Source organism: Trichechus manatus, unplaced genomic scaffold, assembly GCF_000243295.1.
Source record: "Trichechus manatus latirostris isolate Lorelei unplaced genomic scaffold, TriManLat1.0 scaffold00189, whole genome shotgun sequence".
Classification (NCBI taxonomy): Eukaryota; Metazoa; Chordata; class Mammalia; order Sirenia; family Trichechidae; genus Trichechus; species Trichechus manatus.
The window spans coordinates 3,494,306-3,508,635 of record NW_004444125.1 but is presented as its reverse complement, the minus strand read 5'-3'; the positions used below and the strand labels follow the sequence as shown (position 1 = coordinate 3,508,635).

The following is a 14,330-nucleotide window of genomic DNA, read 5'->3' as shown; positions in this document are numbered from 1 at the left end:
TCTTTTTCACGCTAAGCCTTCAAAATTTGGTGTGTATTATATACTTACAGCACATCTCAGTACAGGCTACCTACATTTTAATTGCTCAATAGCCACACATGACTCCTGGCTCCTATATTGGACAGTGCACTTCTAGGTACATGACTGCCTTTGTTCTGTTCGGTTTTTTTTACCATGCATCCTTCCCTCATAAACCCTTTTCAGTGTATTAACAAACCTATCTCTGGTAATATAATATTTTACCCTTTAACTTTCTAAGCTTTTTCATTTTAGTAATTCAGTCAGTTATACTGGGCTTCATTTTCTTCCAAAACAAAATGAAACCAAGAGTTTGATTATTTTAAAACACATAAATTAAATATGCTGAAATCACGTTAGTGGAATTTTAGAGCATGTTTGTTATATCAGGATTCAAGATCTTTTATCCATTAGTTTAATGGTAAGGCTTATTGTATGTAATATTTACTTGCCAGCAATCAAATATTATCTTGAATAACGTGGAATAAGCAGGAACAATTCTTTTTGTTTTTCCTAGTTTGCTTTCTTAGCTCTATTTCCCTCTATGCTTATATTACTTAGTTCTTTCTTCGCTCAATAGTCTCATTTGTTTTAATATAATTTTCAGTTTTGGGGGGAGGATTTTGTGACTGATTCTATTTCACATATGAAGACTAATTTTAAATTAATGGTTTGTAGTTCAGATACAGTTGTCACATGCTTGGTATCAGAATGTTCCCTAGTTTTGTAATATAGATTGCAAAGCTAGTAGAAACTTTTTGTAATTCTTTTCATCAATCAGAAAATGCTCTGTTTTAAGAGAAATGATGAGCATAGGAAATCTTACAATTTTATGGTGTCTAATGTTTCCTGAATATATTAACTATGTTTATTGGTACCAGACCGATAAATTGACATTCATTAAATGTTGAACTGATTGAGTTAAGGTATCCTTTCAGTTCATTGAGTTTACATTTCGCATCTCTCCATTAAGGCCACTGTTGTTACTCTGGAATGCTTACATTGATAGTAATAGCTGAATGATACTTTCTCCCTAACAGAATCAGAAAAAGTATAAAGGTATATAGCAGGTATACATGAGTAGATGGTTATAAGGACATCTTCTGCTCTAAGTCTTATGCACTGTCCCCTTTTATTGTCTACTGGTAACCGACCTCATGTATCTATCAAACCTACTGACTTCTTTCTTTTTCTTTTGATGGGTTGTGGGGTTTAGGTCCAGCAGTGGTTCCACCTCAGTATTATGGTGTTCCGTGGGGAGTATATCCCGCCAATTTATTTCAGCAACAGGCTGCAGCAGCAGCAAACAACACAGCAAGTCAGCAAGCAGCATCACAAGCCCAGCCTGGACAGCAACAGGTACAGTCCTTCCTTCATTAAATAATATCTGAAGATCGATTCTTGGAAATTCTGTGAGTTCAAGATCTCTGTCTTTTGTTTCCTTGGTATGTAGTACTGTACCTGGCTTATAGTTGGTCCAGAAATGTTTATTGCGTTTTAAAAAATCAGTATCATGAATTTAAAAGACTTGGTTACGCTCCGTGTTTGCATTTCTGTTTGCTGTCTTGAAATCTCTAGCAATTTTGAAATTGCTTTTCATCATTTCGTAAAGACAGTATGCAAATAACGTTCCTATGAAAGTAAGTGTCACTTCATTTTCCTCTGGATATTTAAAATCATTGTTTTAAATATTCGCTTTTTACATTTCTGGCCAAAAAAAAAATTACTGGGTGCTTTATATTTTTAAGCAAGGTAATAAATATTTTGACTAAAATTTAGCTTTAATTTCTTAAAACAGAAATAAAAGTGTTTATCATAAAGATTTTATTTCAGCCACTTTTTTATAAAAGTATCTTACTAAATGCAAGAACATTATTACTGTATATCAGAATTCTTGCTATCAGATTTATCCTGTTTTATACCAAAGAAGCAGCTTACTGATAAGTATGGTGTTACTTGACAGTGAAACGTTATTTTAAATTTCCTCTAATCTGGCTTAATACTATATTGATGCTCTGTTAAAGCTGTCTTTTGGCTCAGTCCTTGGACATCATGCCGCAGCCACAGTATTATTTAATAAATTATTTTTTAACCCGTAACTTCTTTAGGCATACATAAAAATATCATACTGGTTTAGTAATACACACACACCTGTATATGATGTTTACTTAATGTGGATGGGGCTTACACCTTGTCCTGCATTGTTTACTTTTTGTCTTTGTGAAATTAATGTATATTAGGCTTGTGTATAGTCACTACAACAGCTGTGTATTACAAAGTAGTAAAATTTGTCCAGCCTGAAGAGTTTTCACCTTGTTTTGATGTAATGTTATGTTCTTTTTCACCCTGAAGTTAAAAGTAGCTTTTACCCACTTTTACTACAGTTTCTGGGTTCTGAAAACTTGGTTTAATTTGTAGTTTTTCCTCTACAGCACAATCTCATAACAGACTAGCTGAATAATATACTTAATTTGTTCCGTTATGCTTCCTATGTTTCAGTTTTCAGTTTTAGAAAATAGTTTTAACGATCTAAAATAATTTCTTTGTAGTCTTTTAAAGAAAATTCATCTAAGATTTTGCCCTTCTTCCCTATTCACTCCTAATCTCTTTCTTTTTTAATATTACTGTGGTAACTTAAAGAGCACAATTGTTAGAAATTATTTTTTTCCAGAGACCTTCTAGAACCTCCATGTTGCTCTTCAGTTTATTTTGTCAACATATCCATTGTGTTTTTGATGTTGATGTATTTTGTATTTTTTCATGCTAAATCTACATTTCATTGCATGCAAATATATTCAAGGAATATCTAAAGGCTAAACTTGTTTGTAGTATATAAAACATTGTTCAAAGTAAATTTATTTATCATTTTATAAGTTCACTTTTAAGGAAAGAGTATCATCTGTCCTTTGTAGGTTCTCCGTGCTGGAGCAAGTCAGCGCCCGCTTACTCCCAATCAGGGTCAGCAAGGGCAGCAAGCAGAATCACTTGCAGCAGCTGCAGCAGCAAACCCAACTTTGGCTTTTGGTCAGGGTCTTGCTACCGGAATGCCAGGTATATAGTTGGTTAATTTGAGAAATTTGAAGACATTTTAAATGTTAAATGTAGACTCTCATACCAAAGAGTGAAATAAATGAGGAAGTGTCTTTAAAATCTTGCCTAGATTTTAACTACAGCTAGAAAGGGGAGAGGAGTCATAGAATACTACAGTCCTAGCTTTCTAGATTCTCAGTGGAACTTGAATTAAGAGAGCACTTCTGGCCTTTGTGTATTTATTGCTCTTTATAACTATTGCTGATCCTCCTGGGCTCTTAGTGCTTGGTCCTGTTACTCATTTTTTACAAATGTCTTTGCTGTGTTTGTTCATATTCAGCTCATGATCTTATTTCTTACCTTAATAGAACATCAAGGCATTTTGCTATTTTATCAACTTTGGTCTTCTCAGAATTTATTTATATATTCACCTCTTTTCTTCTTTACACCCAATAAGAAAGCTCTTTATTGCTTTCTTTTTTTTTTTACTTTGTTTGACAGTGGACATTATCTTGGTAATTCTAAAAGTAAGCAAATTTATACTCTGTCTAAAAACAATGGACTGTATCTTTGGAGTGATGATAAAATTAAAGATAGTAAAACGTTCAGGAAGTATTTTAAAACAGATTATTTTACCTAACCTTTGAACCACAAAATTTTGCCTCTTTGGAAATACAAACATAAAAAACAGTCTCAAAAAACAGGACCTTAGTAGAATTAGTATTTGTAAGTCTAAGTGACCTGTTGGCTGGTTGTTTCTTCACATGGTGTCCTCACTCTGAAACTTTTTGATCCTTTCCCTACTTCATTCTGCCCAGGACTATGATAAAATAATTCTCACTTTCCGTATTCAAATAGTTACATATTTATAAAGGTAATATGCTATATTAAAAAGAGCTCATTCGAGAAAATTGCTTTCAGATCTCATATTGTCCTTAACTCTTCCACCTTCTTTGTCTCTTCACCTTTCATCTGTCAGATCCCTGGTCATTGGCCTGTATTGATTATAGACCTTTTAGCCCTGTGTGCCATCTGTATGTTTTGGTTTTGGTGAGGTGTGTTTATGTGTGTGTGTGTTTTGAGTCTTGTGCTTCAGTTATTCCATTTGCCACCTCATCTCCTTCAACCAATATGCAGTCTGCCTCTTTTCCTTCATCCTAAATTATCTCAGTTGTGCTGTCCTCATGGATTACTATCAGATCTTACATTCTACCACATTTATTTTAAGTCCTACCTCCATAATTCTTTTGCAGTAGCTCTAATATTACTTGGCAGCACTTGCCGATTATAACCACCTCTACTCCGTCCTTATTTTCTCAATTCTTTATTTCACCGTGTTGACTATGTCCAACTCCCTGTAACTCCTTTCTACTGTCACCTCTACAATACTGTATTTTCCTGGCTTTCCCACTTTCTGACTGCTTCTCATCAGTCTCCATTTCCTCTGTGCATATCCTTAAATACAGAAGGCTGTCAGGCTTACTAACTACATGCTCTGGAGTCAGCTGCCGTATTGGTGTACCACTTAAAACCAGTTGTGTGACCTTGGCCAAGTTACTTTCCTCTTTGAACTTCAGTTTTAATATTAGAAAAATGGAGATAAGGTCTAACTCCTACGGTTGTTAAAAGGATTAAATTACGGGACTGTAGTATTTGGTAGCCCAAAAACCAGACCAAATCCATTGCCGTTGAGTCAATTCTGACCCACAGACCAAATCCATTGCCGTTGAGTCAATTCTGACCCACAGCAAACCTAGAGGACAGAGCAAAACTGCCCCATAGTGTTTCCAAGGAGCGACTGGTGGATTTGAACTGCTGACCTTTTGGTTAGCAGCTAAAACCACTATACCACCAGGGCTCCATACTTCGCAAAGTAGGTGTAAAATGAATGGTATTAATGTAGCTATCTGTATTGTTTAATCCTCTAGTATTGTTTCTTTATTCTGACTTTTACTTTACATTTATTCCTTGGGGGAATCTATGTACTTTGAACATTTCAACTCTCATTCCTGTGTCAGTAAACTAATGAGTTTACATCTGTATCTCGCATGGATTCTTTCCTAAACATCTAATAAATTTCTGTCCTTATGCCAGACTTACCGTGTATATATTTCAGTGACTGGTCAAACTGAAAAAGAGGGGGGTGTTCCCCGGCTTATTTTATGATACTTGCATAACCTTGATACTAATACCTGTCAAAGATCTCATGGTTGAAAATGAAATTTTTTAAATATACTATTTACAGTAGTGGCAGGTAGCTAGGTATAAGTCTATAAATAAAAAAAGCTAGGAAAAATGTACACGATTTCTGAGGGAAGAATTATAAAGCTTCTATTAGACATTAAGCAGCCCTGGTGGAGCAGTGGTTCAGCGCTGGGCTGCTAATCGAAAGATTGGAGGTTTGAAACCACCCAGAGGCTTCGTGGGAGAAAGACCTGATGATCTGTTCCTGTAGATTACAGCCAAGAAATCCTATGGGGCATTTCTACTGTGTCACATGTTGTTGCTATAATTGTTTCAATGGCACTCAACAGCAACAACAATTGGACATTAAAAGAGATGTAAATAGATACCGTTGGACAACTCAGTTTTGTTTTTGTTTTTATTGTGGTAGAATATGTACCATTTTACCATTTTTAAACATACAATTCAGTAATTTTGATTACATTCACCATGTTGTGCAACTATCACCACTGTGTATTACCAAAAGATTTTCATCATTCCAACAGAAACTTAGTACCCCTTAAGGAGTAACTCCCCATTCCTCACTCCCCACTCCTCCCAGCCCCTAGTAACCACCAGTGAACTTTAGACAACTCAGTATTTTAAACATGTCCATTCTTCCCAGATTGATCTGTAGTTTCAGTGCAGTCACAGTCAAAAATCCTGATGAGTTCTTTTTGTGGTATTTTGACAGCTGATGCTACAATTTAAATGGAAATGCAAAGAGTCAAGATTAGTGAAGACACTTGAAACGGGTGGATTAACCAGTAAGCAGGGTACAAACGACTTCCTTGCGTTTACTTCCTAATCTGTAGTGCACAATTTCACATGGGTTTCATCACATCAGAAAAACAGGTGAAATTATGCACTAGAGATTAGTAAGCAAGCACAAGTAACGCCATGCTTAACCTTGCTTATTGGATAATCCATCACTGCTCTTAAAGAACAGAAGGTTTTGAGCAGGGTTGTGGTATTAGACTGTATTTTAAAATATCACTCTGTAGAATAGATTATAGGAGTAGGGCAGGAGAGAGTATGGGCAGACCATTTTGATTTGGTTGGACCAGAATAGTGACAATCAGGAGAATAGACAGATTTGTGAAATATGTAGAAAGTGAAATGGACAGTTCTTGTGAGATGGATTGACTGGGGTAATTAATTACTTGCTCTTCAGGAATTCATGTATGCGAGTTAGCCTAGTATCAGTTAAGTACTGTTTGATTCCTCAGTAGGGTGTTTGCAGCCAAATGTCTAAAATGGTTTAACTTTTTAATTTTTTTATTTACATTCAGATGCTAAAAAAAAAAAAAAACCAAACCCATTGCCGTCAAGTTGATTCTGACTCAGTGATTCAGATGCTAAGTGATGGTAATGCTTTTGAACAGGAGTATTTTCTGAATGTCCTAGATTTAAGACTAGACTGCACGTACCAGTTAAAACCACTGAATAACATCTATAGCTTGAGGTTTACCAGTAATGTGGATGTTTCATTAGCAATATGCTAATGTTTATCCTTAGCCATAATTACTGTATTTATTTAAAAACAAGCTTTGCATATGAAAATGTCAGTGTTAGTAGTGATGTTTGTATTTATCCTAGCACAGTTTATTACGCTTGAACTGAATTTGGCCTGCTGTGTTAGAAGGCAGTAAAATTTACTTATTTCTTTATGAGTATCATTTTACTATGATTTTTGCTTCCTGTGGTCTTAAAAACAAACTGCAAATTGAGATTAGAGTATATTTCAATATATTGTGTGTTTTAAAACACTTTAAAGTATCAGAAGTTGCCAGTACATTTTTCCAGGTAGTTCTCAGGCTATTCTAGTGTGAGTCCTTGTCATACTGTAAGGCAGCCTTTCTCAGCCTGAGTTTGGGGTAGAGAATTAAACCCTGTTGCCTTAAACCATCCTTTGTATGTAGTTAACTTCTCTCCTGTGCATCAAGAGTGGTACTAGTTATGTACCAGTTAGGAGAATTGAGAAAATAGTCACTTGAATGATTTTCTGTATTTTGTTGTTTAGATGAGGAATCCCCACTGAGAAAGGCTGCTAAGGGGCAAATAAACTTAACTCTCCTGTAGCTCTGAGCAGTGCAAATTGCTTCCTGCTTTGTGTTCAAGAAATAAATGAAACTAATGCCTGCAAGATTTCTACTGAAAGTCTAGCTTAAGAAACTTTACAGATACTCTTATCTTATGGTTTTAAGGTATCCCTTTATATCATGATAAAAGTTTTTTAAAAGATGCTTAAAAGTGAAAATCTAAGGGAGTGCTGGTAATGAGGCACTTGTGTAGAAATTCACTAAAACTACATGATAAACATTTCTTTTAGTGTTCTACCTCACTTCCTCTAGTCTTCGTATCAATCCTCCTCTCAGACTGACTTAAGTGGTGGTATTTTTATAGTATCGGCCCTCCATATCCTATAGTTTATGTATCAAGGAAAAACCTGTTCACTTTGTGATCCTTAAATGAAAGGTGCCTCAGTTAAAGATATCTGTTAAAATTTAGAGGAAAAAATATTTTAACTTTTTGTTCTGTAGACCTTCATCTAAAGTGAGAGTAGCAGCACAATTGGAAGAGTGTAGTCGATGTCACTGAACTGTGCATGTAGAAATTTTTGAAATGGTGTATCCTTGGCTGTGTGTATTTTCACCAAAAAGGGAAAAGGGGGTCGAGAGGGGAGATGGTTGACATGTTGTGGGGTTGTTGGCCAATGTCATGGAACAATGTGTGTACTCCTGTTTCATGGGAGACTGTTCTGTAGACCTTCATCTGAAGTGCAATTTAAAAAAAAAAAAATACTTTAACTATATTCTATTACGTTTTCATTTTCATATGGTAGGTAAGACCTCAAATGTGATGCTTTTCATATGGTAGCTATTCAAGGGTTTTTTATTAATAGTATAAAATACCTGTTTTCTGGTTGATACAGAATACAAATGCAAGAGAAGATAAAGATGCATATTTTCTATAATGTTTTCATTAGTAAACATTTATTTTAATGTTATCTAGGCTATCAAGTACTAGCTCCAACTGCCTATTATGATCAGACTGGTGCCTTAGTGGTTGGTCCTGGAGCAAGAACTGGCCTTGGAGCTCCAGTTCGATTAATGGCTCCAACACCTGTTTTAATTAGTTCAGCAGCAGCACAAGCTGGTAAGTATAACTGACATTTTCAGGGATAATATTTTTTTCTAGTGTTTTTGAAGTATTTTAAAAATACAGAATAGTTTTCTGGGTGCTTTTAAGAAGTATCTGTAATTTATATTTTACAGCGGCAGCAGCAGCAGCTGGAGGAACTGCAGGTAGTCTTACCGGCACCACAAATGGTCTGTTCCGGCCAATTGGCACTCAGCCGCCACAGCAGCAGCAGCAACAGCAGCAGCCGAGCACTAATCTGCAGTCTAATTCATTTTATGGGAGCAGTTCTTTAAGTAATAGCTCCCAGAGCACTTCTTTATTTTCTCATGGACCTGGTCAACCTGGAAGTGCATCTCTTGGCTTTGGAAGTAGTGGCTCTTTGGGTGCTGCTATAGGCTCAGCGCTCAGTGGATTTGGTTCATCAGGTAAGTATGCTTTTAAGATGAGTATACACTGCTAAGTGGATATGAGGTGTATGTTTGTTTTTAATATTAAAATAAGCAATGATAGCATATGATATAGGAAAGACAGGAATAGTGTTGATTCATTGGTGTAATTTTTGTAAAAGAAAAAGTACCTCCTGCCAATCTTTAAACATTTATGGATGTTTCATTCATTTCAAGCAGCCCATCCTTTACTCAGATATAATAGTTTTCTTTTCCCACTGGCTTTAAAATCATATTCTTGTAATTTTGTTTTGGTAGTTTTGTTTGGAGCAATATATTGTATGCTAATTATTAGCTCTTCCTTATTCTCTCCATAATATTAATGTGTGAGGAGCTAAATACTTTGTCATCTTAAATTTTTGGTCCTCTAAAATAATCTTTGCTTATCAGATGGTTTATTCTTATTCAGTGCTTGTTGTTAATTATGCTTTTGTTTATTTGACATAATATATAATAATAAAATATAACTAAATGTTCTAAACAGAAACGCCTAAGAAACTATCAGTATGCTTATTTTTATTTTAGATTAAATACATTAAGCCTATATCTCTTATATATACACATATGTGTATATATATATTTATATACACACACACATATATGTGTGTATATATATGTGTATATACACACACATATATATATGTAGGTAAAAAGATGTTTCTTCCCATATCCTACAGTTGTTTACCACTTAAATCCAAATTTTAAGTAGCTTCACAAGATAAATAATTTACCTACACAAACTGGTTCCTGAATTTTGTGACTGAGCCGAAGAACTAAATGAAGAAGAGGCCCATGTCAAGTCAATGTCGACATACTGACACGTTGAATTAGAATTCTTTGAGGTTTCCAGAGAATTCAGGAAACATTTAAAAAAAAAAAAAGGCTTACCCTAGTTTCAGTGGCACAGTTAGTAGCCTTTTCTTCATGAGGGCAGGATTCAAGTTTCAAGAGATTTTCCATTTCTTTAACATTCTAGAATTCTTAATATCTGCTTCTCATCTGTTTTCCCACTATGTCAAATTGTATTCTTTTCTGGTGTGGAAAATAGCAAAAGTAACATATGCCAGTCATTATTAACTGTGCTTGCTGGTTTTCTAATGAAATGTCTTCTGCACTTTTAGCGTTTATAAGAGCTATAAATTTTCAGATGCAGAATGCTTCTTTGTTAAAAAATGAAAAACAATAGAAAAATGCCATACTTGCCAAACAGAAAATAATCTAAAGAATAGGCACAAGAACTTCTGAGGTGAGGGGAAATTTAGTGAAAATGGAGACTGTTCAGTCTTTTGATTTTCCTGCTTTTTTTCATCCCTTTTTGGAGTTCAGTATTTTTATCTCCAACTCAGGCAACTCCCATAGGATTCATTCTTTGTTTCTAACACAGTTGTCATGAGCATTTTCCCCCAAAGAGTTTAGATGTTCAGAGTAAAACCAGAAGAATATGTAACTTTAAAAAAAATTCTTTTTTTTTTTTAATGGAGATAGTTTCTAAAGTGTAGATGTTAGACCCTAAGTAATTCAGGAAAAATAGAAAAGAGCTTTGATAAAAACCCTGTGTTCCCTTTTTCCTGATAAAATATACCGCTAGTGGTGTGGTAAAGCTTTGTAGGCCCCTTACCTGGTCCTTTTTCCAAATTCCCATTTGTCTCTTCATTGTTAAGACCTTCCTCTGCATTCTAGTTGGCATAAATATATTGTCCCTTACAAATGTTCCCTGCTGATGGCCTCTTTCCCAAGAGCTGATCTCTACTTCTTCATGCCTCCTTTATTTATGAGCACTGCTTTCTCAATTCTGATTTCTAATCTGGGATGCCTCTGTTTTACCTTGCCTCAAAGGGCATTAGTGATTGCCACCCCTGAGTGCCAGTAAATAGCCTGTCATCTTCTCCCTCCTCTTGGACATTTTGTGAGAGTTCATTCAAGTTGTACATGTATGTACTCTTACAAGTCTACCCTTTGCCATTTCACATTATGACAATTACATATCTATATGAAATCTAAAATGTAATTGTGTGCATATGTACACGTAGACACACGATTAGCATACACATCATTATTCTCTTGCCTATATGATGAAATTTTTAATGTTTAAATGTGGTAAATACCCTAATTTATAACACAGTAGACCAGGAAGCTTAGCCATTGAAATATAGTAATTAAATCATACTTTTTATGGCCAATTATTTAGAAAGTGCTATTACAATTGAAAATTAGTAATTTAACATTTTTACAGAGTTTGTGGATGATTAGTGACTCCATTGTCTAGCCTCTTAGATATTTTAGCTATACTTCGTTTCATATTTCATAGTCACACTTTTGCAGATAACTTAGGCGTATAGTAAAATTTAAAGAGCCAACTTGTTTATATTTAAAGTAAAGCTATTAATGAATTATTTTTAAATGTTTGACTTGGCTTTTCCTTTTTGGAAGAAAATAATATTGCATGTATTAAAACTATGGTTTCGTTGGTTATTTGCCAGTGCAGTAGTGCTACGAATCTCATTAGAGAGCTAATTTCTTTTTTTTTTTGTCAGTTAAATTGTTTTCTACAATAAATAGGAATTTTAAATGTAGTCATGTTTTAGGAAAATCACTTTGACAGTGTCCTTTTAAATTAGCACAGTTAATACAGTACACATTGACAATTTTACCAAAACCAACTCAAGAACTATTTATTACATCAGTGTCTTTATTTGTTTTTGCTATTAAAATGCATATAGCTACTTAGTATTTTCCTATTATATGATATTTTAAAATGTGAGATTGTCAGTAAAACATATGATCAGTCTTTCAGAAACAGCACTGGCTGGTATAAAAAAGTTGAATAGCATAATCTTTTGCCTAATACAGTAGTGTAAGCCTGTTTTTTTTTTCTTCTTTATAGAACTTTTGAATTTTGCAAAACCAGTGTAATCAAGTTTTCTATCTGTCTTATAGACTTAATTTGGGCTACCTACCATGTGCTCTGCTTAATTTTTCTCCTTAATCTATATCCTATATGATCTACTTATAATAGACTTGCTATTAGAAAACCAAGACTTAATAGAAACTCTAAAATTCTATTGAAAAGAATTGGCATATTGGTCCGAATATAGAGCTTATCTTTTAAAAAATTTATTTTACAAGAAATATGAAATTCTCTTAGATATAAAAGGCACTAAAAGAGGCTAATGCTAAGAAATAAGAAAGAAATATACTTGAAAATGTGGGCTCTAAGTGAGACTTAAGAGTTGATAATTTTAGGCAGCCCTATAGGCAGCCCTATAGACACACAGTAAAGAATTAGATTATCCAGATACATGTCAATCAACAGCCAGAATTTGAGTTGCCCTACGGAGCGTGCGTAGCTCATCAAGGCCCTCACGATAATGTGATTCTTTTTTTTTTTTCCCCATGACCTTGTAGAATACAGGAGGGAAAAGGACATTAGTTGATAGTTGAATTTGAGATTAAGCCAAAAGAATTGAGTATGTAGTGCAATAAGGGATGTAAGATAAGATAAATTGTATGTTAATCTAAGGGGGACAAAACTGATCAATCTTCACTTGAAGAAGAGTCTCAGGATGCCATTAATAGAATCTTAGGAATGGAGAAGTCCTGAGGGGTAAGTGAAAGCATGTCTTTTGGTATAATAATAGTAATGTGAGGTGGTAATTTTCTACAAGAAAGTATTTTCAGGTGTATTTTTGTAATTTAGTTGGAGAATGGGGAGACTTTGTAGTGTGAAAACTGAGGAGTTGCCATTTTAATGTCACAACTGCCTAATATTCGGGCCAATATGAATTTAAAGGATTGTGGTTTGAACACAAGCTAGAAGCTAAATCAAATGTGAATGGTGAGGGAAATGTGTTAATATTCTATTAATCAATGTAACTTTTTTTTTTTTGGCATTGAGTTGAAGTTTAAGAACCGAGTTCTAGAGATTAGGACACTGCCAGAGTTTAACCTTATTGGAATTTAATCTGTAACATGTCCTAAAGAAGACCACTTATAATTGCAGGGTTTATAATCATACCAGGGTATTAAAGCACAGTAATCACATGTGTCACTGGTAAATATGTGTGAAATAATGAAACATATGACTGCTCTGTTAAATATTTAGTTACTGTATTGGGGTGCATTTATACCCTTTTATGATTAGAAAGTTAGTGTATTTAGTTATCACAGTAATTATCTTCTCCATAATGTTTCTGAAAATAATTATTGTGATCACTTCTTTTATTGCCCAGCAAGAGTTGGGGATAGGTTTTATTCAGTTAACACTGTATGTAATTAGGGTTTTTTTTATTTCTTCTTCAGTTGGCAGTTCTGCAAGTAGTAGTGCCACAAGGAGAGAGTCTCTATCTACTAGCTCTGACTTGTACAAAAGACCTAGTAGCAGCCTAGCACCCATAGGGCAACCATTTTACAATAGTCTGGGATTTTCCTCCTCTCCAAGTCCAATAGGCATGCCTCTGCCAAGCCAAACTCCAGGACATTCACTTACGCCACCGCCATCACTTTCATCACATGGATCCTCATCCAGTTTGCATTTAGGTAAAAAAAAAAAACCAAAACCCTTTTTATTTGTATGTATACATGTATGTGTGTTTGTGTGTATGTGTGTGTGTTTATAATATATGTAAAAATATTTAATGTTGGATAAAACATGCTGAATTGCTTTTGCTTTTAGATACTAGCCTTTTGTGAAAAGGTTCTACTTTTCTGAAAATTCAAAGTGAGGGTCTGATGTACAGTAAGGTAAAGACCCCCTATTGTACCTTATGTTCCTTTTATGAAATACAATGGTGTGTTTTTTTTCTTGTCTGTGCCTTTGATTTGTGTGTGTTTTAGATCATCTGAAAAAGTCAACTATTGGTACATGATAGTGAAAGAGGAATTTCGCTATCAAAAGTTTTTGCACACCAGAAGAAAACATTAGTTACACAGTTACTGAACTTAAATCATTCAGTTTAGAACAATGGTTTTTGCTTTGCCTTTTGAATGCCTGGCCATTTAACCCAAAGGGTTGTTATCGGAATATGAATTTAGTATGTTCGTGAGTTAGAGAACTTGTGGGTTTGGTCCATATACTTCTCTAATTTTTGAATGTGTTTTTACTTTAAGAAAAAATGTTTTAAGCTGATAGTACTCCTGAAGTTGGAGCATTTAGAACTTTTTTGTTTATATCTGTATATTAAAATTACTTCCACCCCCTACCCCCCCAAGATTATTACATTGGTAGTTACCTTTTTTCGCTCTCCTGGATGTATTTAGCCATGTAGATAACAGTATATCAAAGGCTGTGTAAAAGTCCTTTTCTCTTCAAATAAATTGTTTCATTAAAATTAGATTCTGAATTTTTGTTATCCTAGTTACCTTAACTGAAACTGAGAGATTTTAACACAGACTTTTGTGCTTGGAAAGATTTTAATCAGCTTGTAATTTTAAAAAGTAATGTTGCTCTGGTAAGCAGATATACTATGAGTT

At 34.4% G+C, this 14,330-nt stretch overlaps 1 protein-coding gene across 17 annotated transcripts in view; it reads left to right on the top strand.

The window, feature by feature from the left end:
- The window catches only part of PUM2 (pumilio RNA binding family member 2), a 104,487-nt gene that overhangs the window by 59,552 nt on the left and 30,605 nt on the right, over window positions 1-14,330 (top strand). For 12 of the 17 annotated variants that reach the window (XM_023741755.1, XM_023741756.1, XM_023741754.1 and 9 more), the window contains 5 exons: window positions 1,235-1,377; window positions 2,931-3,069; window positions 8,287-8,430; window positions 8,550-8,840; window positions 13,161-13,397. In XM_023741755.1, coding sequence (XP_023597523.1) covers window positions 1,235-1,377; window positions 2,931-3,069; window positions 8,287-8,430; window positions 8,550-8,840; window positions 13,161-13,397 — 954 coding nt within the window. The remainder of the gene's footprint in view (window positions 1-1,234; window positions 1,378-2,930; window positions 3,070-8,286; window positions 8,431-8,549; window positions 8,841-13,160; window positions 13,398-14,330) is intronic. The other 5 variants (XM_023741762.1, XM_023741759.1, XM_004387590.1 and 2 more) reach the window with 1 other exon arrangement.